The sequence below is a fragment of the Salvelinus sp. IW2-2015 genome, unplaced genomic scaffold, assembly GCF_002910315.2.
Source record: "Salvelinus sp. IW2-2015 unplaced genomic scaffold, ASM291031v2 Un_scaffold2264, whole genome shotgun sequence".
Taxonomy (NCBI): domain Eukaryota; kingdom Metazoa; phylum Chordata; class Actinopteri; order Salmoniformes; family Salmonidae; genus Salvelinus; species Salvelinus sp. IW2-2015.
The window spans coordinates 40,364-67,863 of NW_019943591.1; the positions used below are offsets into that span (position 1 = coordinate 40,364).

A 27,500-nucleotide genomic window follows, 5' to 3' on the forward strand; every position below is an offset into this window, starting at 1 on the left:
AGGAGTGTGTTGAGGGGTAGTGTGTGTCCGGTGTTGCAGAAGTGTGTGTCGCAGCAGTGCCTGGTCATCATGTAGATGGTTGTGTTGGAGAAGATCTCCACATTGGTCACCAGCTCACACTCCTTCGCCTTGACACAGCCCAGCAACTTAACGTCCAACACATCACCTACAGAAACACACACAGTTAACACACATAGACACTGTCAACACACTAATATGCTCTGCTTCACATTTCTCTGCCAGAAATCCACAAAACCCAGCACCGTAATGTCCCACACACAGCCCCCACTCACACACAGAAAACACTCACACACAGCTCCCGCCGGCCATGTCTATCCATGTGACCCACCTGCCTTCCCTCGGCCAGTGTAGCACTTCTCCCCGATGTTGCAGTTGGTTTTGGTGGTGTAGCAGGYATCCCAGAAGCCCAGGTCACAGCGGAAACACTGCAGAGGCCCCTCCTCCCGTTGCTCCTCCTGATCATCCTCATCTGGGACCACAGGGTAATATCATATACAGTACACTCTCACACAGGGACATAATCGATACAASTCATGAGTGTTTTATTGATAGAWTTGATCATTTAAAGTCGAAGGCTGCTCCTGACAGAGACAACATTACATACATTAAAAAAAGATTGAAGGTTTATTTCTATTGTGATCCTCTTTGGCAAATAATATGAAAGRTGGRCAAKATCGCATTGTACACACTACACTCAATGCAGTTTTAAAAACATTAACAATTACAAATATTTACAACATAATCAACAGTACAGAGGTACCCAAGGCTCCCGAGTGGCRCAGCGGTCTAAGGCACTGCATCTCAGTGCTCAAGGCGTCACTACAGACCCTGGTTTGATTCTAGGCTGTATCACAACCGGCTGTGATTGGGAGKCCCATAGGGCGGTGCACAATTGGCCCAGCGTTGTCCGGGTTATGGTTTTTGCAGGATATGCCGTCATTGTAAATAAGAATTTGTTCTTAACTGACTCGCCTAGTTAAATAAAAAATACAAATAAACCCTTACACAAGTCACTTCTTGAAAAGAAAAATACCCCTAATCAATCAACCATTATTTTTATGTGATGCTTTAAAGCTGTTCTGATGACAAAGATTTAATTTACAGTGGTAATTTGTTCCACAGTACTGCAAGACAAGAGTAGAATAGAGGAATACGTTATTCCCGATGAAGCTCTTGAATCTACAGGGAATAAAGTTGGTAGAGCTCCCTCTGGTGGAATACTGCTGGGTGTCACCAATGTGATAAAATAATTACATAGGTATTGTAAATTTGGGAAATAGTTATGTAAAATGTTGTGGGTAACCCCCAACTTGGGTGACTCTGGTTTCACTTGAGCAACTCTTGAGCCATTTCAGTTTATCAAAGAGACAGGGTTGAACATGAGTACCGAATGGGAGCTTGAGAACAATCTTGACTATCTTATTCTCAGTGGTGTAGCATACTTAAGTAGTACTTTCAAGTATTTTTACTTAAGTTATTTTTGGGGGTATCTGTACTTTACTATTTATGACAACTTTTACTTCACTACATTCCTAAAGAAAATTATGTACTTTTTACTCCATACATTTTCCCTGACACCCAAATGTAGGACAGGAAAATGGTCTAATTCACAAACTTATCAAGAGAACATCCCTGGTCATCCCTACTGCCTCTGATCTGGTAGACTCACTAAACACATGTTTAATTTGTAAATGATGTCTGAGTGTTGGAGTGTGCCCCTGGCTCTCTGTACATTTAAAAAATAAGAAAATCGTGCCATCTGGTTTACTTAATATAAGGAATTTGAAATTATTTATACTTTTACTTTTGATACTTAAGTATATTTTAGCAATTACATGTACTTTTGATACTTAAGTATATTGAAAACCAAATACTTTTAGACTTTTAATCAAGTATTTTACTGGGTGACTTTCACTTTTAATTTAGTCATTTTATATTAAGGTATCTTTACTTTTACTCAAGTATGACAATTGGGTACTTTTCCCACCACTGCTTATTCCGAGTTTTCTGAAGCTTATTCTAGAGGCACACATATAATCAATTATCTAATCAAAATGACACTGCACAAGGGGCCCTGCCAGTGTCTGCAGTATTTTCCTATCATGAAAACATTATTTCCTAGACAGAAACTTTACTTTTTGGTTAACCTTGGTGAGAGATTTTAAGGCCATACTCTCACCTGATGGGTCACTATCTTACTCACATCCAAGGTAGCTCACGGCATCTTTGGCGGTAACCACTGTCTCTATAGTAGACTACAGAAGACTGTGTCTATAGTAGACTACAGAAGACTGTGTCTGTAGTAGACCACAGAAGACTGTTGTAGTAGACCACAGAAGACTTTGTTAGTATAGACCACAGAAGAAACTGTGTCGTGTAGTAGACCACAGAAGACTACAGAAGACTGTGTCTGTAGTAGACCACAGAAGACTGTCTGTAGTAGACCACAGAAGACTGTGTCTGTAGTAGACCACAGAAGACTGTGTCTGTAGTAGACCACAGAAGACTGTGTCTATAGTAGACTACAGAACACTGTGTATAGTGCACCAAGATGTTACAATAAGAGGGGAAACTAAAGTAGTTTAGTCAGGTAATTTTCTTAGGTAGCTGTATCTCTCTCACCAAGGTTAACCAAAAAATACAGTTCATCTGCCAGCAGCATACCACAATGCATCCCTCTACTGAAAAGCATTAATGGTGGATGAGGTAAGTTTGTAAAGCACTTTGAGCACCTACAGTAAGTGGAAATTAGGTTTAGGTGGTAAGTCTAACCCTATGTACAAATTAGGGTTAGACTTACTGCTTATAGCTAGTCCAGCTATACTGTTGCTCCATTACCACCTGTCATGGCCATCCACCTCTGGTGGGAGCAGCWCCTAGTGCTAATCCAAACGCTGAGTTTCAGTGATGTTCCTAATCTCTGGTCGTCATGCCAGCTCAGGTGAACACTAATTGGCTAGAGGGTTGGGGTTGCACAAATTCACCAACTAGAACTAGGAAGTATTTCATCCAGTGTTTGCTATATCACTGGGTTGGAACAAAGACCTSCATGCACACACCAGGACTACAGTGGACCTAACGATTACTATATGGATTACAATAGCTACCTAAAACTAATTCCAGTAAATCCCAAACCAGAGGAGGCTAGTGGGAGGAGCTATTGGAGGACAGGCTCATTGTGATGTCTGGAATGGAATCAATGGATTGGTATCAAACATATGAAAACCATGTTTTACTCTGTTCCATTCATTCCATTCTTCCTATAGCTCATCCCACCAGCCTCCTCTGTCCCAGACAGAGTCACCCAACTCAACCTCAACTTAACTCTCTTCCAGTAATTATCTTCTCTTCCAGTAATCATCCCAAACATAGAGTCACCCAACCCAAACTTTTTTCAGGAGAAAAAGCACAACTACCTTCAGGAGAGCRACTGCAGGACTGGTGGAGGTGTTTAAAGACATGAAAGGTCCATCCTCTTCCATCAGAACAATCCCAGTATTTGTATAAAACTGATACTGACATATTTGTATGATATCATAATATAATTATTTTCGTAGTGAATATGTTCATGGAGGCTCTGTGTAGCTACAATGTCATGTTTATGTTCTTATTGACGTGTTATGTATGCTTTATGAACACACATTTAAAAATATATATCTTAAATGTGCTGTAGCAGTTTGGAGTTTTTTATTTTATGTATTTAACAAGGCAAGTCAGTTAAGAACAAAATCTTATTTACAATGACCCGGGTCTGTAGTTGGTGTTAAAAAACATCAGGAAATATATACAATATAATTCTATGATTATAACATTTCAATTTTATGTCCCCCACATTCTGTGTGAAAAACTTCACATCCCATACCTAAAGTATAGCCTACCTAAATACTATGACCCAGATCAGAGAAAGACCAATTCAGCTCGATTTACCTGCAGAAGCTGTTAACAGCGCCAGGGCAAAAACAGAGAGCATCAATCCCCTCATTTCAGGGGAGGGGATAAATCCTTCAAACTATCCAGAGACGGGCCAGTTGAGACCACAAAAAGTCCCGGAGGAAGTCAATGAGCTCCATTGTGACAGTAGGAGCAGGCACCCCTGTAGCTAGAATTGGATTAAGACGCATTATACCTGTCTATTCTCACAGACCAATCACTGTTGTTGTCAGAGGCAGCACTGCGCAGTGGGCCAGCCATCCGGAGCAGAGAGGTAAAGACAGAGGCTCTCTATAAGCTGTCTATATATATATGGCTCTGATCCGGAACATGTTATTGCAGTAGTGGAAAAAGTACCCAATTGTCATACTTGAGTAAAAGTAAAGATACCTTAATACAAAATGACGTGAGTAAAAATCACCCAGTAAAATACTACTTGAGTATCAAAAGTAAATGTATTTGCTCAATTATACTTTTAAAAAAGTATAAATAATTTAATATTCCTTATATTAGGCAAACAAGATGGCATAATTTTCTTGTTTTTTTTAATAGTCAGATCACACTGCTAAATAGTCAAGTAAAGTACAGATACCCCCCAAAGTACTTTACACAACTGTGTTATTGTAAAGCTAAGACATTTAGTTAACCAATCGGCTCAGACAAAGATCTGTCTGTGACTAGTCTGGGCTATATTTTGACTAGTTACTATTCACTAGCTCATGAAAATATCTGCACTTCCCYCCATATTAAACTAACACCKTAGCATCATCAGAGAGAATGTTTTTTGAGAAACAGCTGTTGGATTCTTAGAAATGCTCCTTATGTGGGATCTAAATACTTATTTGATTTAACCTTTATTTTGACAGGGAGTCATGCTGAGACCAAGGTTTATTTTACAGATGAGCCCTGTAATTACAAAAATACACTACGAAAAGCAAAAAAKATGGATTTAAAGTTACAAAGGAAAGAAGAGACGGAGAGGATTAGGTTATCTCGCAGGGCCGCTGGAAAAAGCCTGTTACACTTCATTATTTCATGAACATGTTTAAACACCTCAAAGGGAATAATGAGATGTGTGGCGGATGAATCAGAATTAGTTGGGTAACATAGATAAATAAGATGTTTTATTTACATATGCTTATGTGAGATACTTGTCATTAGAATGTATCCTTTTGGACTATAGTGTTGGCAGTTGCACTTTTTTCTAAGCTGGGGCTCAGTCATTTGGGGCCCAGAGAGGGGAGAGGTCAGGCTTGTCTTTTACATGTCTCTAAAATATCAGAAAGGGAAGAGGACAGGATGGAACATTGTCTTCATATGTGAATGTCTCTGTTAAACCATGTGAAGGGATGGCGTGATTATGGGGGAACCAATTACTTGTCTCTACAATGTCTGTGCGCAAGTCACTCCCCTCAGTGAGCTTGTCCAGGAGTGGGGTCAAGAGGGGGTTTACTTGAGATGGGAGTATCTAGACTTGACATTTGATATATGCCATTGGATGAGTTTGTATTTCTGTACTATGAAGTACCAGGAACGAGATTAGAACCTCGTCTTAGAGACCAAACTGAACGATAATTTATAGCGAATGCTATCTGGCTATGGGATACTCCTCTCTCAAGTAAAAGTCTTTCTTTGTGAACTGTTCCTAAGATCTGTGGTTCGTCATGTAAGTTGAGAGGGGTGTATCTTGGCTATAAAAGATCTTTGCATTCTTCTGTAGGGACTCTCAGAATTCATTATAGACACTGAATTGATCTGAGAGTCAAAGGGCTATTGTAAAGCTCATATTATTAAATATGAAGTTTAAGTATAACTCTGACTGTGTGGTTTGTAACTCTCCTCATTTGGTAATACAGGAAATTGCCACGACAGATGTCCTAAATCAACAATGAGGGTTAGATGACTAATGGATATCTGTACTTGACTGAATGGTCTACCACATGAAGTGGGGCGCTATTGAAATCCTACTTTATGTGAAGGTGTTGTTGCTGTGGGTTCCAGGTGTCCCAGGTGTTGTTGCTGTGGGTCCCAGGTGTCCCATGTGTTGTTGCTGTGGATCCCAGGTGTTGTTGCTGTTGGTCCCAGGTGTCCCAGGTGTTATTGCTGTGGGTCCCAGGTGTCCCAGGTGTTGTTGCTGTGGGTTTCCAGGCTTGTCCCAGGTTTGTTGCTGGTGGGTTCCCAGGTGTCCATGTGTTTGCTGTGGTCCCAGGTGTCCCCATTTGGTTGTTTGTTGCTGTTTGGTCCCATGGTGTGTTTGCTGTTGGTCCCAGGTTGTCCCAGGTGTTCCAATGTGTGTTGTTGCTGTGGTTGGTGGGGTTGGGTGTCCCAGGTGTTTGTTGCTGTTCGGGGCTCCCAGGTGGTCCCAGGTGTTGTTGCTGTGGTCCCAGGTGTCCCAGTTGTTGTTGCTGGTGGTCCCAGGTGTCCCATTGTGTGTTGCTGTGGGTCCCAGGTGTTTCCCAAGTGTTGTTGCTGTGGTCCCAGGTGTCCAGGTGTTGTTGCTGTTGGGTTCCCAGTGATCCCAGGTGTTGTTTTGCTGTGGGGTCCCAGGTGTTTTGCTGTGGGGTTCCCAGGTGTCCATTGTTGTTCTTGGGTGACGGTGTCCATGGTTGTGGTCACAAGGTTTTTGTGGTCGTGTGCTGTGGGCGTTCCCAGTGTTTCTAGAGATGTCACAGATCCAGGTGTGTTGAATGTCGGGTCCCAGGTTGATGTTGTGTCTGGGTCCAGTGTTAGTTTCTGTGGGTCCAGGTATTGTCCCAGGTGTTGTGCTGTTGGAGTCCAGGTGGTCCCAGGTGTTTTGGTTGCTGTGGGTCACAGATGTCCCAGGTGTTGTTGCTGGGTGCCAGGTTCTGAACACTTAACTTGAGATCTGACCTATCTACAGATCAATGGGATATTTGCACAAAGTTGTGATTTGCATGTTAGGATTGATGTTAGGATTCAGCCCTCTGTCTCTGGTCCTGTAACCCCAGTAGGGTCTCCCTCCTCGGTAAAACACACGTGTCTGACTCAGCGAAGAGTTAAGCAGCTTAGAGACAGTGCTCCCAGTCCCACCAGGGGGGGGGCTACAGTACTGATCCTGCATAAACTCGAATAAAATGTATGACTGACATTAGAGGGAGACTAAAACAACTGTCCTGTTTGTGGGATTGCGTAACACAGAGACAGACTGAAACAGTTAAACAAACCTAGGCAACAGCAAGAGCAGAAATACAATGCACAGGTTATCTCCGTGTGGGACAGAGAGGGTGTGTGCGTGTGCGCCCGTTTGTGTGTGTGTGTGTGTGTGTTATGGGAGGCCATAGGTGGAGCATTGTGAGAGTAAGTGTTAGGGTCAGGCAGGGATTACATGTGAATTTAATCTGATGTTCAGGATTACAGTCCAGCAATCAAACACTGACTGACTACATAATTCAGCTGCTGCATTAAACTCACAAAAACACACACTTCCCAGTATTAGCATAGTCAGAAGCGAGAAACCAAGTACTGGTTTATCCCTGGTAGTGTCACTGGTGGTGAACCGGGGTTAATGGGTTCAAAAGCACTACGAGGTGTGTGAGGTTTAGCATGTGTGAAAGCATGCATGCGGTTGTGTGTGTGTGTGTGTGTGTTGTGCTTGTGTTGTGTAGATGTGTCTGGCCGTGCAGGGCAAGGCAGTCTTGGCGTTCCTCACTAATCTCAATGGYATTATCCCAGCATGTGTCTGAACAACAGAGGAAATACTCCTGCAGTCCTGAAATACCAATAGAAAACCCTTGGTCGGTTCCACAGTGTAATTGGAGGCTGGAGGAGAACACTCAGGACAATTAAAATCCCCCCTTCATCTCTCTCTCTCCTCCCCCCTTTTACTGCATCTGTGGGCTCTATTCAATTAAACCCAGTCTAACATCCTAATGGTTTTGTGTACCTTAAAGACCAAAGGTTTGCTGCATACATGCTGCAAAGATATACTTCATATATGCACTGCAAACAGACTACCCACTGGGCACATTTGGTTGAGTTGTCAGCTAACGTGAATTCAACGTGAAATCAACCAAACAAATTCACAATGACATTGGATTTAGGTTCAAAGTTGGGTGGGAAAAGGACGCAATTGCCTTACGTTGATGACTTTTTGCAAATGTTTTGTTGAAATGAAGTGGAACAACGTGGATTCTACCAGTTATTGGCCAGTGGGTAGTAACATCTAACTCAAGTAAAGAGTAAGCATGTGGACAGCCAACAGCCAACTATGAGAAGGCATTAACTTTCTTTTCATTGCTATGATTTCTGTCCATCTCTTGAGCCAAGTTTGGGTSTGTGTAAACAGAACCCCTATAGGAGAACAGCCATGACAAACAGAGTCACTAATATCAGATCAAACTGAGTTACAGTTAAAACGACATCATGAATCAAAGTTCTCCAAAGCAGCCTGTTCCACAGCGGAATGTCTGGCCGTATTTACTGYGTGTACGTGCATCATTCAGGATGGCACCACAGTCACTGTCTGCAGTGGAATCCTCCCYCAAGCCCAAATACAGTCAAACACCCCTGAGAGAGACTTTACTACACAACAACAAGCTGACGTCACCTAGCCCTGTCTCCCCCTGGCTCTGCCCGTCCTAGAGGGGTAGAGAGAGATGCCCAACACACTCCACTGCATCTACAGCCTATAGAAACCACAGARAGAGATGGAGAAATATGTGGTGCATTTCTTTAGAAAGCATGTACAGATGTGAGAACAGTAGAATCTCAGAGTTGGTGAATAGAGTGGATAGGGGAGCCTGTCTGAACGTTATAGTTGATCTCACTGGAGTTACAGGAGTCAGAGTACACAGAGGAGGGAGCTGGGGAGGGACAGGAGGAGGGGGGGTCCTGGTGGTGCAGGACTCTGGTCAGCAGGGTTGAGCCCCCTTTACCCCCCACCTCTCTGACTCTCTCTTCACGCCCCTGTCCCTCCCCTGGCAGCAGTGAGCTCAGCRCYCCCACAGAGAGAACGTTCAACTCTGACCCCTCCTGTCTAGGCACTCTGGGAGGCAGGGGGGGCGGGCACTCCTCAGGGAGAGGGGAGTGTCTGTCTGAGGGCTCTCTCTGGTTCCCCTGTTCCACATCCTCATAATCACGGTTCTCCCAGCACCGTTCCCTTGTTTTCTTCTGTTTGCGTTTCCCCTGCTCCTCAGGGTTCTCAAGGTTCTCACGCTCTCGGTTCTCGCGGTCCCGGTTCTCGTACAGCAGGGTTCCAGCACAGATGAAGATGAACAGGCCGATGCCCATCACGACAGGGCCGAGCAGTTTCATTCGCTCGCTGTGGGAGCTGCCTCGYCCACCCACAGGGTTAGGGGTGGAGCTAGCGTACCCGGCCACGGCCACAAACATTCCCACCATCACCACGACAACGCCCGCTAGTAGCCATGCMCCAGGAGGGGAGCGGAGGCGGAGTCTGACTTCGAGCTCATCCTTCTGTTGCTGTGGGAAGCAGAGTGGGCAGGGCCATGTGGTTTGTGGGCAGGTTGTTTTAGGTGAGTGGGAGGAGTCTTGGGTGCAGACGGCGTTGACCGCTCCAGTGGACCCCGCTGCTGTCATCCTCTACCACAGACTGGATAGACAGAGGACAATTACAGGAGAGAGAGAGGACGAGGACAGGAGAGAGTGAGAAGACGAGGACAGGAGAGAGAGGGAGTGAGGACGAGGACAGGAGAGAGAGAGGACAGGAGAGAGCGAGAGGATGAGGACAGGAGAGAGGATGAGGACAGGAGAAAGAGGGAGTATGAGGACAGGAGAGAAGACGAGGACAGGAGAGGGAGGATGAGGACAGGAGAAAGTGGAGCAGGAGAAAGTGAACAGAAGAGAGACGAGGACAGGAGAGAGGACGAGGACAGGAGAGAGAGAGAAAGAGAGAGGACAGGAGAGAGGGAGGACGAGACAGGAGAGAGAGGAGGACGAGGACAGGAGAAAGAGGGAGGATGAGGACAGGAGAGAAGACAGGAGAAAGAAGACAGAAAAGAGAGAGAGAGAGAGAGAGAGAAGAGAGAGAGAGAGAGAAGAGAGAGGAGAGAGAGAGAGAGAGAGAGAGAGAGAGAGAGAGAGAAGAGGACGAGGAGAGAGAGAGAGAGAGAGAGAGAGAAGAGAGAGAGAGAGAGGCAGGAGAAGAGAACGAGGACAGGAGAGAGAGAAAGAGGACAGAAACAGGAGAGAGAGGGACGAGGATGAGGACAGGAGAGCGAGAGGAGGAGGACAGGAGAGAGAGGAGGACGAGGACAGGTGAAAGAGGGAGGATGAGGACAGGAGAGAAGAGAGAGAGGAGAAGAGGACAGGAAGAGAGAGAGAGAGAGGAAGAGGACAGGAGAGAGAGAAGAGAGAGAGGAAGAGGACAGGAGAGAGAGGAGAGAGAGAGAGGAAGAGGACAGGGAGAGGAGAGAGAGAGAGGAAGAGGACAGAGAGAGAGGAGAGAGAGAGAGAGAGAGAGAGACGAGAGAGAGAGAAGAGAGAGACGAGAGAGAGAGAGAGAGAGAGAGAGGAGAGAGAGACAGGAGGAAGAGAGAGGAAAGGACAGAAGAGAGGAAAGAGGACAGGAGAGAGAGAGAGAGAAGAGAGGAAGAGGGCAGAGAGAGTGACGAGGACAGGAGCGAGAGGGGACGAGGACAGGAGAGAGAGAGAGAGAGAGAAGAGAGGAAGAGGGCAGAGAGAGTGGACTAGGACAGAGAGAGAGAGGACAGGAGAGAGGGAGAGAGAGAGAGGAAGAGGACAGGAAGAGAGAAGAGAGAGAGGAAGAGGGCAGGGAAGAGTGGACGAGGACAGGAGAGAGAGGGGACGAGACAGGAGAGAGAGAAGACGAGGATAGGAGAGAGACGAGACGAGGACAGGAGAGAGGACGAGGACAGGAGGACGAGGACAGGAGAAAGAGGAGGACGAGGACAGGAGGAAAGAGGGAGGACGAGGACAGGGGAGAAGAGAAGACGAGGACAGGAAAAGGGAGGACGAGGACAGGAGAGAAAGGGAGGACGAGACAGAGAGAAAGGGGAGAGGACGAGGACAGGAGAGAAAAGGGAGGACGAGACAGGAGAGAAAGGGAGGACGAGGACAGGAGAGAAAGGAGGACGAGCGACAGAAGAGGAGAGAGGATGAGGACAGGAGAGAGAAGAGGACAAGAACAGGAAGAGAGCAGGGAGAGAAAGCGAGAGAGAGGGAGGATGAGGACAGGAGAGAGAGGAGGATGAGGACAGGCAGGAGGAAGAGGATTGAGGACAGGAGAGAGTTAATGGGGAAGGGGGAAAAGGGTGGGGTGGAGTGAGAGAGGGATTGTTGAGAGTTGACTTTGTAAACAACAGGAAATGACAGAGGTGATAAGAACCCCAGGAATTAATGAGATGCAGTATGTGAGTCCTTCTAAACTCGCGCCTCCTTCTAAACTCCACGCTAGATTACCCTATACACAAGCCCTTTCACTGTAGCCGTCACATTTAAACTCGAACTAAATATTCCACAATAGCCTATGTAAATAATAAAATAAAGCACTGTCAAGACAGACATATCRATGGCGTCCAATTCTGAACTAAATTGATAATATATGATCGCAGTGGTAACTCTCAATTGACCAAGTCCCAGATGTAGCTTCTATTAGATTTCACATAAAGTAATTTCGTCTGATTTGGGGCTTTCCTTGAACATAACATTCAATCATTCCGTCACTTAAACAAGGAACATGAATGCAAAAAACGATACATTTAGTAAAGATTACAAAAAGTTCAGAAATTGTAGGTTTTACATAACATTATATAAATGATGGCAATAACATCAGTCAAAAACGTTAATCGAAGGGTTGAACTTGTGCAACATTGTAGCAGACCCTCGACAACTTTTCTCTAGAGCAGAGTTGTGTTGTCCGATTCCGGATACAATGTAACGGTTATCTTTTAATGTATGGTTATCTGACACTAAAGCCTTTTTGACATTGGGGATGTCTGAATAACGTTTTAAAAAGTAAGTCAACACTATTGACCAAATACAAACTAAAATKAACAAGTAACACTTGCTTTTCATGTGCTGCGCTCTGATTTTTGAGAACGTTCCGATAATGGTTACTTGCCTCGATTTGGCTGTTGCTCYGTTGTGGACATTTCCGCGTCGCTCCTGCTGCTGACATATCTGGAACTATTTTCTCAACATGATGCCCGTTATTTATTTTGTCMCTACATTAATATGGTCAACGTTGACTCTTCAGCTGCCTCTTTAAAATGTTTTCCCGGAGTTGCACCCCTCAACCAGGCTGCATATTAACATCTGTCCAGCCTTGGTTTAAAGCGGCGAGTAGGCTAMTACGGCGCATGCGAGATCTTGGTCCTCACAAACTCCCGATGAGTAAATATGCCTAAATGTTTCAGTTGCCTTTTGACTTGACTCTATACGAACACTTTTCTTTTTGGAATAGTTTGATGTTTCAGAAGCAGTAAGCCAGAGCATTACGCTCTGTGTGTTTTTTTGGTTTTAATATCCCAACTAGGGTCATTTTGCTGTACCCCACAAGGAAAAATTATACTTTAGGTTTAGGGTTTACAGTTAGAATTAGGTCTAGGCGGGTAAGGTTAGGGAAAATAGATTTTTGAATGGGAATCAATTGTTTGGTCCCCACAAGGATAGTTAAACAAGACTGTGTGTGTCTGTGTGTGTTAGCAAGATAAGCTGTGTCTGGTTGTGAGGGGTCGTGGGAATCGTTGGCTGGTTTGGGCCAGTCCCACAGGGATCCTAGTAGTTATTATTAGTTAGAACAGCAGCATACTGGGGGGATGAAGGGAGGAGAAGAGGGATTGATAAATAGATTGGTGTGGGCCGGGATGGAGAAAAGCTTATGACATACCTGTCCTGTCCACGGACACACCTAGTTATGTGCTTAGGTGTGGTGTCAGWTCCTGTGAATCTGAGACAYGATAGACACACCACTGACACAAGGTAATGATGACCACAGATCAGTGTGGTTAACAGATCAGAAGAGTGGATAACCAAGCCCTCAGGCAGTATGCACATTAGAAGAATATACAACCACAAAGACTGCATTTCATTTATTCCATTCCACTCACACACTCCAGCAAACACAAGCCAACATGCACCTTCACAACTCACACCATCTCACAAGTCAACAGCACTTATCAATGCCCCTTATTAAATTAAAATAAAGAAATCCTGGTTTTTGAATATAAACTATAGTGTTGATAAACACATTTAAGCTCATTGCAACACACTTCCAAGGTATCACACGGAGGACATTGACGAACAAAATTTCACTAAAGCTTTAAAAGATGAATTCCTCAGTTCAATAAAAAAAAATGTTTTTTTTTTTTAAATTTCTTGGAAAAGATTGGTATTGATTTGCATAAGCTTCCAAATAACCACTTCMTATAGGGATGCAGGGTGTGTCACAACCCCAGAGCTATAATACACTATGTACACAAAGATCAATCAGACCAAATGAAACAGGAAACAATATTCATTCAGAACAAATTGATGAATTTTCTCTTCCTTTCTTTACATTCCAATTTCATTARTGTTTTACCATTAGCTCTAAAGCAGGTACATAGAAAAACATCTCTCTTCAGTTGAATTAGTCCTGAAGTTCAGCTTTCCTTAAAGTTCCAATGCTATAACATTCACCCTTTTAAATAAACATCTGACTGGCGCGCTCGCACACACACACACACACACAAACACAAACAAATCAATCCTCTCCCTCCACCCAAGCCGTGAGATGTGCCAACCTCTTCCTGCCCTGGACATGTAGAGGAATGTATCCATCTGGCAGAGAGGTAAACTACATGGTGATTTTCTTTCACAACAAAAATAATAAATCAACAAGTATTCAAGTAAAAACATGTATGGACTAATCTGGTTCCATTTGCTCAGGGCTGAGCACCATTTCCTCAACAATTTAAAATAAAAGCAGATTAAAAAAAATTATAATATTAAAGGTTGACGCAGCAATATGACGTAGATGCTGAAAGTAAACAGCATAGTGGATCAATTCCCACAACAACTACGAGCGTTAAAGCGCGAGGCTCAACTTCTCCGCTGYTTTGATTCCCGGTAGCCAGGCCAGGGAACAGTGTGAAGCGAACCCATCCACATCTGAGGGGAGACGGCTCATAGTAATGTCTGGAATGGAGTGAATGGAACGCTATCAAACACATGGAAACCAATACCATTCCATTGATTCCGTTCCAGCCGTTACTATGAGCTTGTTTTCCCCAATTAAAGAGCCACCAGCCTCCTGTTCGCAGATACTGTGTGTGACTGTGAGCGAAGTCTTGCATCTCACTCATCTCAATATCTGTGGTGCTGCTCGTGGCAACGTCATTTCACTGAGTCTACCTTAAAATTGAATTCAATACCAATACTTTAAAGGTGCCCACTGCTCATTTCTTACTCACTCAGAAAAACATTTAAGTTAATGGGGCAATCTGCAGTTGCTACATACATTTTGTTTTATATATACCCATTGATTCTCRAAGAATATCTTATAAATGCCTCATGAGCTTAGTTCAACTGTCGTACACCATCAGAACCCCAAAACACCAAATATAAGCTTGTTCATCTTCAATGTTGGTAAACAAAGTAAATGTAAACCAAACACTGTATAGCCTCAAAACATGGTTCAAACTATCATTTTGATGATGGTCAGTCCTTGTATAAATAGTTCTGTCTATGAATTTGAGAGCGGTAACATTTCTCCAGCCCCATCCATCCCTCAGCTTTTGGCCAAAACAGTGGTGGGGTWACTGCTTTGTTATTGTTTCAACTCCGGATTGCCCCTTTAAATTTTAATTGTTGCTATGTTATAGTATAAAACACTTTCTTGGGTTGTCTGTCTGACAGGTAAGATCTCAATTGCATACTCCGCGCGTCCTCTCTCCTCGTGTCCTCTCATCCAATGGGTTTTGAGGAGACAAGGAGAGGACGCGAGGAGTATGCAATTAAGATCTTCCAACAGACACCACAGGTACATCCTCTCTGTATCCTCTCTACTCCTCTACACTGACACCAGGTACATCCTCTCTGTATCCTCTCTACTCCTCTACACTGATGTGGAAGAACAGGATAGCTGAAAGCAGATTCCTGGTGGCCATCCATTACGTTGCTCTGACCTATCCTGCGGGCTCAGATCAATGCAGATGAAAACCAAAGAGGATAAGGTGAGGAGGCAAAGAAAGGAGATGAAACTTCTCTAGACAATTCAGATACATTGGTCGGGTGTGGGAGGAAATGAAGCGTGAGGGGGCGTCTCACTCCTCATCAGCGTTCTTCAGCATGAGTATGGCGTTGTATATCTTGAGGGCGGGGCCTAGTTTGATTGACAGGATCTTGACTATGTCTGCTTGGGTGAGAAGCAGGAAGGCCTCTCCATCCATTTGCTGGAACGATACAGAGACACAAAATAAGCTTAAACACAGAACGTGTGTGTGAGTGTTTGAATGTCAATGGCAGAATTGAATTTGACTTGGTTGCATTGTCATAGGATACACCAACCAGGAGCAGCAGATGAGGAGTATGTGTGTCTATTGTGATTCACAAAGTTGGGGTTTGAAATGGTAGCTCTTACCTCTGYCCTGAAGGTGGCAGCATGCTCTTTGCAGCCCGGGAGCCCTTTGACAAAACTGGCCACCTGACCCACAGGGAAACAAACATTAAGACACACACACAAACACACATGATTAAAATGCAATAGGATACACAAAGCTATTGTATTGGGTGTATGTGTAATGTATGTGATTTGCACAATATGTGAGTTTGTACAGTATGCGTACAGCGCCTGTACATGTTTGTATTGCTTATGTGTTTATGTGTGCGTGTCTGACCTCGTCGACGGTCCAGGTTGCAACTCTCTTAGCTGTGAGGCCCAGGACCTCAGGGAGCAGCTGGCAGTGTTTGTCCCAGCACAGAGCCACCCTGTGAGGGGGAGAGGAGGAGCCACCTGGGGAGAACACTGACTCATGGAGCGCCTGCTGGAGAGACAGGGAGTCTGGGGGAGAGGGAGGAGAAATTAGCTGTAAATATCTTCAATAGACATGAACAGACAATATATAATCCACACAGCGTTACACCCATTCTCTATTTCTGAGAGCAGAACCTCTACCTTTCCCATCTCCATTCTCCTGCTTGACGACGTGCAGCTTCAGATACTTTGGGACTGGAGCAGACCTGTTGAAAGACAACATACAGCGCCTTCAGAAAGTATTCACACCCCACAAATCTTTCCACATTTTGTTGTGTTACAGGCTGAATTTAAAATGAATTAATTAGAGCTGTGTTTTGTCACTGGCCGACACACAATACCCCATAATGTCAAAGTGGAATTATGTTTTTTATTTTTTATTACTAATTAAAAATGAAAAGCTGAAATGTCTCGAGTCAATAAGTTCAGGAGTAAAAATGTGCTTAACAAGTCACATAATAAGTTGTATAGACTCACTCTGAGTGCAATAATAGTGTTTAACATCTCTGTACCCCACAAATACAATTATCTGTAAGGTCCCTCAGTCGAGCAGTGAATTTCAAACACAGATTCAACCACAAATCCAGGGAGGTTTTCCAATGCCTCACAAAAAAACAAGACATTGAATATCCCTTTGAGCATGGTGAAGTTATCAATTACACTTTGGATGGTGTATCAATACACCCAGTCACTACAAAGATACAGCCGTTCTTCCTAACTCAGTTGCTGGAGAAGAAGGAAACTGCTCAGGGATTTCACCATGAGGCCAATGGTGACTTTAAAACAGTTAAAGTGTTTAATGGCTGTGGTAGAAGGATGGATCAACAAAATTGTAGTTACTCCACAATACTGAGAGTGAAGGAAGGAAGCCTTTACAGAATATAAAATATTCCAAAACATGCATTCTGTTTGCAACAAGGCACTAAAGTAGTACTGCAAAAAATGTGGCAAAGCAATTCATTTTATGTCCTGAATACAACATGTTATGTTTGGGGGCAAATCCAATACAACACATTACGGAGTACCACTCTCCATATTTCAAGCATAGTGGTGGCTGCATCATGTTAAGGGTATGCTTTTTATCATTAAGGACTGGGGAGTTTTTCAGGTTAAAAATAAAACCTAATGGAGATAAGCACAGGCAAAATCCAAGAGGAAAACCTGGTTCAGTCTGCTTTCCACCAGACACTGGGAGATTAATTCACCTTTCAGCAGGACAATAACCTAAAACAACAAAGCCAAATCTACACTGAAGTTGCTTACCAAGAAGACAGTGAATGTTCCTGAGGCCGAGTTACAGATTTTACTTAAATCTACTTGAAAATCTATGGCAAGACCTGAAAATGGTTGTCTAGCAATGATCAACAACCAATTTGACAGAGCTTGAAGAATTTTGCAAAGAATAATGGGCAAATGTGGAACGTGTGGAAAGCTCTTAGAGACTTACCCAGAAAGACTCACAGCTGTAATCGCTGCCAAAGGTGCTTCTACAAAGTATTGACTCGGGTGTGAATACTTATGTAAATGAGGCATTTCTGTATTAATTGCCCCAAAATTTGCTAACATTTCTAAAATCATGTTTTCACTTTGATGTGCAGATGGGTGAGATTTTTTTTTATTTAATCCATTTTGAATTCAGGCTGTAACACAATCAAATGTGGAATAAGTCAAGGGGTGTGAATACTTTGTGAAGGCACTGTACTCTCTTAGTAAACCAACAACAAACACTCTGCTCCATCATGCATTCTAGAGTTTGGTAGGAGAGAGTGGAGTCTGTGTGTTACCTCTTGGCCTTGGCTCCATCATTGATGGGCTCAGTGGAGCCCCCTGGTGGCTCACTCTGACTGCTGCACCTGGATCGTTCGCCCTCGTCAACCGTCGGCCCCCTAGTTACACTACCATAGAAACAACTGTTACCATGGAAACAACTCCACAACTCCAGACTTTAGTTGCAGTCAGATAACAAACAAAGTCATGGAAGCTCTTCCGAACCCCTTCTGTTACATGTTCCACACATACCTGGTCTGAGGGGAGTCGTCTGCAGGCTCGGGCTGCTCCGGTGTGGTGKGGCTGTTTGTCTGGGTGTGTGAAGGAGGGTCTGGGCRTYGCCCAYGGTGATGAGGCCCACTCAGGGTCATAGGTCGTTCTCCACTCAGACGGTCTGGTACCTGGCCCTCCCTGTTCAGGTTCATCTCCGAGTACGGACAGCTCACCCCCCTACACACACACACACAAGTTCAGAACAGGAACACACATCACCTTGCTCACAGATTACAGCACACAGATCACAAGTCGTTGTATGACGTGTTTTGACAACAAAACTTTTTTGACAGTTAGTGTGTGTGTTTGTTACTGACGTGTAGTGGGTTCCGTAGCGGGGTCCTCGGATGTGACCAACCCCATTGCATCCTGGGGTAGGACAGCCCTGCCCTGGGAGGACCAGCATATCAGTGGAGCCTGAAACACACCGCAGAGTTAATACTACACACAGAGACACACATAAACAGAGACAAAAACACCAGAGAGTGACCTGACCCCACACACATAAACAAAGCGACAGAAACACATAGACTTGCAGACACACTTACACCAGAGAGTGACCTGACCACACACACAGACACACCATATAGTGTTTATGTCCCCCACAAACCAACAGCTCCAGCAGCTGTGAAGAACCAGCATCATTTGAGCTACATGTCTTTTTTCTGCATGCACCTTTTTGCCAATCTTACACTTTGGGACTGATTGGGAAATATTTGTGGGTTTTAGCAAAGTTAGAACCATGTCAATTTTTTGGAAGTGTGTGCGTGTGTGTCTCACCATTGGAGGGGTGTTGTAGGGGATGACTAGTCTTCTGACACCAGCCCACAGGGTGGAGGTCTGGGCAGTCAGCATCCACCCAGTAGTCATACTCCTCACTCCAGCCATCAAAATGGATCTGAGAAAGACAGAGAGTTACACACACACTACTCCACAATAATCATAATCACACAGCGTACCCTCAGTCGGTGGTCCTCCACCTCGGCGATGGTTGCTACGCGGATGAGCATGGGATTCCTCTTATCAACGGCTTCCAGCTTCATTCCAGCSTGGAACCCATGGCACGGACGCTACAGGACACATTCAAGAGTTAACATCAGGTGATACAGATGGATTAATATGCATGTTTTGTAACGGGTGTAGCTGACATAAATAAAGACTGTCAGTGGACCCAGAACAGAGCCCTGRGGAACTCCATGTGAAATTCCCCCAGGCCTCCCAATCAACACCAACAATGTAATTTGYATGTGTCACATGTTTTGAGTGTCAACTGTATGTGTGTGTGAGAATGTGAGTGTYTTACCAGTTTGAAGGCACGTGCAGGGGCTGCCTGTGTCCCAGTCTCCTCCATGTATTTATCCCAGGAAAAACTCCTCGGGTGCTTATACTCTGAGAGGAGAAACCACAACACACACCCTTATACAATGTTTCATGGTGTATCCAAATAAAGCGTTGAAATATGTTTGTGTGTGTCTCACCAGCAGGGGTGGTGAGGGTCAGCTCAGCTTCCTCACAGTAACCTACAGGGTGGATGTAGGGACTGCTGGCATCACACCAGTAGTCATAGGTGTCGTCCCAGTTGTCAAAGTGTATGAGGAGTCTGTTGTCAACAGCAGCYGCGATGGACGCTACGCAGATCAGATATGGGTTCTTCTTATCCACYGCCTCTAGCTTCATACCCGCACGGAACCCTGACGGAGTCACCGACTACACACACATGCACCCACATAGTTCATATACAAACTAACTTGAATGGACCTAAGGTCACCAACTAATTCACAACACAAACACACTATTAATGGATCCACACAGGCTGTCAGGTAGGCTCACCGTGTTGAGGCTCTTGAAGAGGTGTTTGGGGGCCAGCTGACCTCTGCAGTTCTTCACATACATGTTCCAGTTGAACTCCCCATCCTTACAACCTAGACACAAAAGGTTGAAGGTTATAGTTTTGTCTAACAACACACACAACATTGTACAGTCGGTAGAATATGCATGTGTGTCAGGTGTGTGTGTATGTGTGTCTGGTGTGTTTGTATCTGTGTCTGGTGTGTTTGTATCTGTGTCTGGGGTGTGTGTGTGTGGGGGGGTGTGTGTGTATGTGTGTGGGGTGTGTGTGTGCATGTGTGTCGGGTGTGTGTGTATGTGTATGTATGTCGGGTGTGTGTGTATGCGTGTCGGGTGTGTGTGTATCTGTGTGTGTGTGTGGACCTTTAGGCAGTAGCAGCTTGTGTCCCATCTTCTCACACCAGCCCGCCGGCTTCACATCCCAGGTGTCAGCATTTACCCAGAAGTCATAGCACTCTGGATACCCGTCGAAATGAAGCCTTACCCTATAACCYTGGACCTGAGAGAGAGAGACAGACAGAGAGAGAAAGAGACAGAGAGAAAGGAACRCAAAGAAATGAGGGAAAGCAAAGGGTTAGTTGTTAGAAAACAGACGTTCCTCCTATATCTTATTKGTCTGACCTGTTAGACACGTACCTCAGCAACACTGAGCACACAGAACAGAGAGGGGTGACAGGGGTCCAGTCCTTCTAACTTCATTCCCACTTTGAAGGCATTCCTGCTCTGAGGGAAYGACTGGTGCTGCGAGGCACACACACATAACACTCTTTCACATGTCTGTACAGCTGTGTGTGTGTGTCAGAGAGAGAGTATGATAAAGTGTGCGTGCCTCACCTCCTTGAACAGTTTAAGGGGGGCAGCTATAGCCTTCTCCTCCTCCATGTAGGAGGGCCAGCTCCAGGGTCGCTTCTTATTGGGTGGGGCTGTCACTGGGGGTGGGACAACAAAACAGTCACATCAGCCAATCAGTGACATGAAAACCAGCAGGATTGCAGCACTCATGACCTCTAGTCTACCTGATTGGACAAACTTTTCAGCCCTTGTCATTCCCAACAAATCCATCCCTCCATCTATCCATCCTCTCCCTCCCCTCAGTGTAATAATAGGACATACCTAGCTTGGCCAGCTTAGCAGCTCTCCTCCCTTTGACAGCCTTGGCCTTGTCCTGTAGAGAGACAGTCACTCATCAGCAGGTGAGCTGCCACACACACAACATTACAATGCTTTTCAGGACCAGCATTGGCCACATCTTCTATCATCACCTCTTCCTCCTCCTGGTTGTCTTCCTCTTCATCACCAGAGTCCATGTAGATCTTCCTCTTCTTCCTCACTCGTTTCCCCAGTCCCCCCTCCCGCCCATCTCTCTCCCGCTGCTCTCTGGGAGATGACCTAAACACACACGGAACAGAGGTCATTCTAGGAACTATGCTCATGTGATGACTGTTTTGGGTCTTAACTGTTAATACTATCAATATGCTTTCTAAAATACAGTACAGTAAGAACAGCTAACATCTTTACCTGCCACTGGAGGGCTGGACACAAATGGAGCTGCAGTATTTGCCCTGGAGGAAACTCTCCAGTGGACCGGAGCCCCCACACGACCTACAGCTAGCCATCGCAGCCCTGTGGCCCGCCTCCGCCCACCAGTAGTCCTATTGAGCTCCTCAACTCCAGCAAATCAAAACGGATCTGAGAAAAACAGAGAGTTACACACACACACACACACACTACTCCACAATCTAATATCATACTGCAATCTTCAGAGCACACCAGCGTACCCTCAGTCGGTGGTCCATCCACCTCAGAGCGGTGAACAAACAGATCTACTGGATCCCATCCTCGAATGCGGCCCACCGTACCTTCGTCCGCTATTGCAATTGGTTTCCAGACTGTCACGGTGCACCTCAGCCACCCTCAATGTTCCAAAAAAACGATATCAATAGAGAGACACATCTGGGTCACATCTATCAACATACAATACATCGGAGATGCGTGCGACATGTGCCCCGCTTCATCTACCTAGCAACACGCAACCCCAGAGCTCTATCGTCGACTATCCGCTGTCAGATAACACACATTCACGAGTTAACATCCAGGTGAGTATCTTATCGACACAAGCCTCAATTAATACATGCCTCAGTGTTTTTTTGTCAAACGACTGTCCTCTACCTGCGGGCTACATAAATAAAATCGACACTGTACTAGCTAGCAGAACCCGAGGAACACTATCAACACTCCCTGCAGAGCAACGCGTTTCCACTGTGAGAAAAATATCCCTGACACACAGCTATACTCCCAATCCACTAACCGAACAAGTAATTTTTCGTCATGTGTGTTACCACAAACTGTTAGAGACGTCGTTCACCTCACTAGACTCTCGACATTAAAGCATCTCCAATCAAAGGTAAAATCTAGAACTACATTGTGTCCTAGAAATGTGCCAGTGTATTAGCCTTTCACCCTATCAGCTTGCGTGACACAGCAAACAGCATTCTAGGGCTGCGCTGTAAATGTCACACACGTCTCCGTATCCATGACTTATCACTTCCCAGCGAACACCATACTCTACTTCTCGAATGGTCATTTGTACAACTAAGTGATTTTCACAAAGTATTGAATAACATACTGAGATATAGATGAGATAAGATGCCAACAACCACAATACAACACACAACACTTATGACCATACGTAGTGTAATCTCCGCGAGATAACCAAATCAATTACAACCTCGACTCGAAAATATGTATGTGCAGATCGAGTTCCTCCACACCATGCCTAGAAAGCCAGTAATCTGTACCAGTTGAAGGGACATACAGACTCAACACTTACGCTACAACAACACATGTAATAAGCACCTACCCAGTGAGCAGCTCGATTCATACGCTATTAGCATGGACACAACCCACAACCCGTATTATCCCAGAACTTCACCAACAACAACAATAACCTTGTCATAATGATCTGTACTTCTCACAACAGTTTCATGTTACAAAGTATTTCACGTGAATCATAGTTGAAAGCCTAAATCATGTTCTTTGGGCACATAGCAAACCAGACTGCCCTGAACCTATCAACCAATAATTATCTGGACGCTAACGAGACAGATCACCATCATTTGAGTTCTATTCTCTCTTATTCACACTGTTCTCTATGCTCATTCATACCCGCACGGAACCCTGACGGAGTCACTAACCATACTACACACACAGTGCACCCAACAATAACTGCATAATACAGACGAGCGATAAACTATACATTAGATGGAGCACACATAATAGCGCTCTACCAACTAATTCACCATCCAAGCAACAACAACACATCTTTCTAACTCTCTATATCTACAAATCCCACATCGAGCTAAGGCTAGTCCTACGCGTTAGTCCAAACATCACCGTGACTACTACGGAGCACTACTTTAGACAGATAAACAAGTCAGTAACAAGTAACAGCACTGGACCAGACCGAACTCAATTCGAGTACGTTCGATGGATCTAGTCACGCAAGGTCTCCAAGACTTGATATCACGCCGCCAATACACATACTGTCTACAACCTAGGACACAATATACCAGTTGAAGTAAGTTAGAGTTTTGTCTATACTGAACACACACAAACAACATTGTACAGTCATGAAGGAGAGCACTTAGTAACTTGCAGTGTTTGTCATGTGTGTTGTGTGGATGCTAGTGCTCTGGTGTGTATTGTTTGTATGCTCTAGTGGTTCGGGAGTTGTGATGCCCATCGAGTACATAGATGGTGATGTTGTCGCTGATTACTGATATTAGCTTAACATTGAATGTAAACTAATGAGTCTAGCGGTATTAAGAATATGTTTTAGTTGAGTTATGTTTAGTAGAGAAGCGCAGTTAAATACCAAGCTATGACAAGATATTGACAAAGCTGAACTTGTATGACGTGTGTGTTGGATGACAACTTAGCTGTGCTCCTGGAAGGAGTGCAGAGAGCGATGGTGTGTATGGTGTACATAGCATATCATGTTACGGAAAGTTATAATGTATGCATTCCATGCCGATCCCAAGCGTGGTGATACTAAATGTAGTATATACTCGGCGTTGCTAGCTAGCAACCAAGAGACCTTCTATAACGCCTACGAATAGCCAGAGGCCTCTCTTACTAGATGTGATTGGCCCAGTCTCTCTTCACACGACAACCAGCCCCCATGCGTTCACGCTCTCCGCAGCGTAGTCTCCTTAGAAGACAATACATTACCAGAAATTACATTGATGCGACTTCATTTATTATTCGCAGATACCGTATCGAAAGATAAAGACCCTACCCTATACGTGAACCCTGGACCTGAAGAGAGACACTACAACGTACAGTAACATGACCGTCAGAGAGACAGAGACAGAGAAAGAACAGAAGAAATGGAGGGAAAAGCACGAGAAGGGTTAGTTGTTAGAAAACAGACTTCTCCTACTATCTATATCTTAGTGTCTGAACCTGTAGAGTTAGCAGCTACGTAACTCAGCACAACATGAGCACACAGAACAGAGAGGGGTGACAGGGGTCCCAGTCCTTCTAACTTCTAACTTCCCACTATTGAAGGCATTCCGATGTCTGCTGAGGGAAGACTGGTGCTGCGAGGCACACACACATAACACTCTTTCACATGTCTGTACAGCTGTGTGTGTGTGTCAGAGAGAGAGTATGAATAAATGTTGCGTGCCTCACCTCCTTGAACAGTTTTAAGGGGGCAGCTATAGCCTTCTCCTCCTCCATGTAGGAGGGCCAGCTCCAGGGTCTGCTTACTTGATTGGGCTGGGGCTGGGCTGGGGTGGACAACAAAACAGTCACATCAGCCAATCAGTGACATGAAAACCAGCAGGATTGCAGCACTCATGACCCTGTCTACCTGATTGGACAAACTTTCAGCCCCCTTCATTTCCCACACAAAAATCTCCCTCATCTATCATCCTCTCCCTCCCTCAGTGTAATAATAGAGAATACCAGCTTGGCCAGCTTAGCAGCTCTCCTCCCTTTGACAGCCTTGCCTGTCCTGTAGAGAGACCAGATCTCATCAGCAAGTGAGCTGCCACACACACAAACTTACACATGCCTGTCCAGAGACTCAGAAGAACCAAGGGTCTAGAGTTGCCACCACTTGCTATCTATCGATCACTCCCTTTCCATCCCTTCTCTACTGGGTCATACTGCTAGCATTCCAATCGTTGCTCACCCAAGATATCCAATGTAGATCTTCCTCTCCATCCGCTTTCACTTTGCCGTCTTATCCCCACTCCCCTCGCCCCCAACTCCGTGCTCCATCTACAACTCCAGTATGCATCGCTCATATTTCATGGCGAACGAGTGGCACTTGTCCAGAAACAGCTAGACAGCAATCACATCTAGACACATTCTGTCTATTCTCTTCTACAGGAAAAAACAAGCCCCACACTATTACTATACATATTTTCATGGAGGTTGGTACACCGTATTCTCTATGTGGCATGTTGAGCGAACATATAACAATTAATAGGTGTCCTATCACTTCAACATTATATGAGGGATACTAGCGGGGGCGAGGCATTTATGGTACTATTTGGTAATGTATGTTAAAAAGCAACTGCCCCTAAATGTAAAATTCCTGCTACCCTCAGGATCATCCCAAGACACAAACATTAGACATTAATATATACCACAAATATAACTTTTTAGATTTTGCGACTCTATGTAACACCAACCTCCAAAAGCTCTCTCAAAATCCGAGGTAAATAAGAATGTCCCTGAGTGCCGGCATTATCTTCCAAAGAGAATCTACCATCAGTAGTCACAAGTGCATTATAAATCAGAGTAACTTAATCTCACTCGCAGCCTAAAAGCAAAACCTGAGTAGACGCTCAAACTCCAGCCTCCCATAAAGAAACGTAACTACTACATGGAACGTGCGTCTATGTTAATTACCTATGTGGAGAAGACCTATATACTATCCGCACTAACAAGGAGACTACTATTATGAATACCCTATGAGTCGTAATACTAACAAAGCGTTCTACATCTCATGGAACATACCTCTTCGACATCATAAGTTTCCATCTTTAGAGTCATCTAGGTCTCTAGCTTCATACTGATCCTCAAATGAGAGATACGTACACGCACTGTCTCATCAAATTCTATGGACAAGTCAACATAATCTTCCTATGACACGCGAGTCCATAGTCACGAGCAAATTAAACAACTTTCTCTTGCTCGCTTGAGGACATACTGATCGGGAGTGAGCCGCAACTGTATGCTATTCTCCTCCCTTTTCTATGACCGAAGCTTTGGTCCCGGTTTAGAACCATAAGACTTGTGGACCTTTCACAATTTTCGCACTTATTTATCACCGAAAGATACAAAACACTATATGAGGTGTTATAAACGTATGTTTATAAACCATCCGCTCTGCAAGGAATGCGTATCTACCCGCCAACACTATTGTCATTACCTCTTTTCACGCTTCGTCTCCTCTACAAACTGCATCATTCAGATCCTTGAGGCCTGCTGGTGATTTGTGAACGGAACCATAGTCGAAGCTGAGCAATTCTCTGCCCTTTGATTATCTGAACTAAACGCCACCAATAAAAACTGAGTTTTATTTAGTACACCTACAGAGAATACGAGCGCTCCCTAACATTCCGATTACCAAAGACCTACCATACGATAAATATCCTATTCTACTTGTAACGATAACATCTAAGACCATGCTGAGAATTGCCATACCCAATAGATCGATCAACTCACCTAATGTGCAAACTGCACTATTCATTTATCTGCCATAAAATTACGTTAGCTTGTGGAGACACCTTACTCACCATATGGATCTAGTGAAGCACACATCCGACCACCCTCATGGAGATTCAGATCGCCTAGCACTTACCCACCCACATTAGAGCATAATCGCGCTGTGTCTGCCAATTAGGTCCACTGACGATCTGCTGAGCGTCCATTCCGGCAGTAAACAAGTCTTCTTATCTATATCTCACATCTCTGGAAACAGGAGGACCTGAGCCTATGAAAGAACTGCTTCATATATAAAAGCAACAGATCGTACAAGTAGTATTGACACTTTAATTCCCATGTTACTTAGACAAGTCTATTGCATCCGACTTTCTGGTTCAGATCAGGCAAGTCATTAGTCGAATCCAGCCCATCTAAAACCGTCTTATGTATGGCACTATCTCTGCAACATTCATCGAGAGCCGGGCATGTTTGCTCGGAGCAACCAATCGAAATCTGACCTGACAATCCAACCCCCGAGATTCGACAAATCGTACCTGTGTCCTTGACACCGACCACTACACACCAACTTCACGAGTCACTAGTTATAACATCAAACAGAAAACAAACATACCACTCATTAGATCAATCTACAGAGCCACTGTACACCATGCCATCCTGCTGCTAGTTCACACTCCCTGCTATACTAAGACCAATCGAATACTAAAGATGATCGAATTACAAAATGCATCTATATATCTCTATCCTTCTATATCTATATCTGAGCTCTCTCCTTTCCTCCTCCTTCCCCTTGCTGAAAATGCCGTATGGTTTTTGTTGTTCATCTAGAGACCGCGTATCAGTCTCTCGTCCAGCTTAGCATCGTACTGACATTCACCCTACAGTGATATATCGCGTATGAGCGTGTGCTTCTGCCACACGATCATCGCTTCTGTGAAATCTTACCTATCTGTTAGCTGATTTC

The 27,500-nt window shown here is 44.6% G+C and overlaps 2 protein-coding genes across 3 annotated transcripts in view; both read right to left on the reverse strand.

Moving 5' to 3' along the window:
* Positions 1-6,812: 6,812 nt before the first annotated feature.
* LOC139025102 (uncharacterized) lies at positions 6,813-12,349 on the reverse strand. Its single transcript, XM_070440145.1, has 2 exons — positions 12,014-12,349; positions 6,813-9,523 (listed from the first exon to the last, which is right to left on the reverse strand). Exon 2 carries the CDS (start codon positions 9,508-9,510, stop codon positions 8,680-8,682), a length of 831 nt encoding a protein of 276 aa, XP_070296246.1. The 5' UTR covers positions 9,511-9,523; positions 12,014-12,349; the 3' UTR covers positions 6,813-8,679.
* A 619-nt stretch (positions 12,350-12,968) lies between these two features.
* The window catches only part of l3mbtl1b (L3MBTL histone methyl-lysine binding protein 1b), a 20,089-nt gene continuing 5,557 nt past the window's right edge, over positions 12,969-27,500 (reverse strand). Inside the window, exons 1-19 of one of the 2 annotated variants that reach the window (XR_011476550.1) lie at positions 21,314-21,431; positions 21,058-21,184; positions 20,909-20,960; positions 20,630-20,724; positions 20,432-20,536; positions 20,159-20,294; positions 19,778-19,869; positions 19,426-19,654; positions 19,251-19,336; positions 18,907-19,017; positions 18,728-18,845; positions 18,265-18,364; positions 17,927-18,124; positions 17,692-17,802; positions 16,049-16,113; positions 15,771-15,934; positions 15,515-15,577; positions 14,908-15,326; positions 12,969-14,820 (exon numbers count right to left, since the gene is read on the reverse strand). Coding sequence is in view for 1 of the 2 variants with exons in the window: in XM_070440146.1 (XP_070296247.1) it covers positions 15,198-15,326; positions 15,515-15,577; positions 15,771-15,934; positions 16,049-16,113; positions 17,692-17,802; positions 17,927-18,124; positions 18,265-18,364; positions 18,728-18,845; positions 18,907-19,017; positions 19,251-19,336; positions 19,426-19,654; positions 19,778-19,869; positions 20,159-20,294; positions 20,432-20,536; positions 20,630-20,724; positions 20,909-20,960; positions 21,058-21,184; positions 21,314-21,429; positions 23,711-23,741 (2,128 nt within the window). In the remaining variant the exon portion in view is untranslated. Of the gene's footprint in view, positions 15,327-15,514; positions 15,578-15,770; positions 15,935-16,048; positions 16,114-17,691; positions 17,803-17,926; positions 18,125-18,264; positions 18,365-18,727; positions 18,846-18,906; positions 19,018-19,250; positions 19,337-19,425; positions 19,655-19,777; positions 19,870-20,158; positions 20,295-20,431; positions 20,537-20,629; positions 20,725-20,908; positions 20,961-21,057; positions 21,185-21,313; positions 21,432-23,710; positions 23,742-27,500 lie in introns of those variants that run through there. The other variant, XM_070440146.1, reaches the window with a different exon arrangement.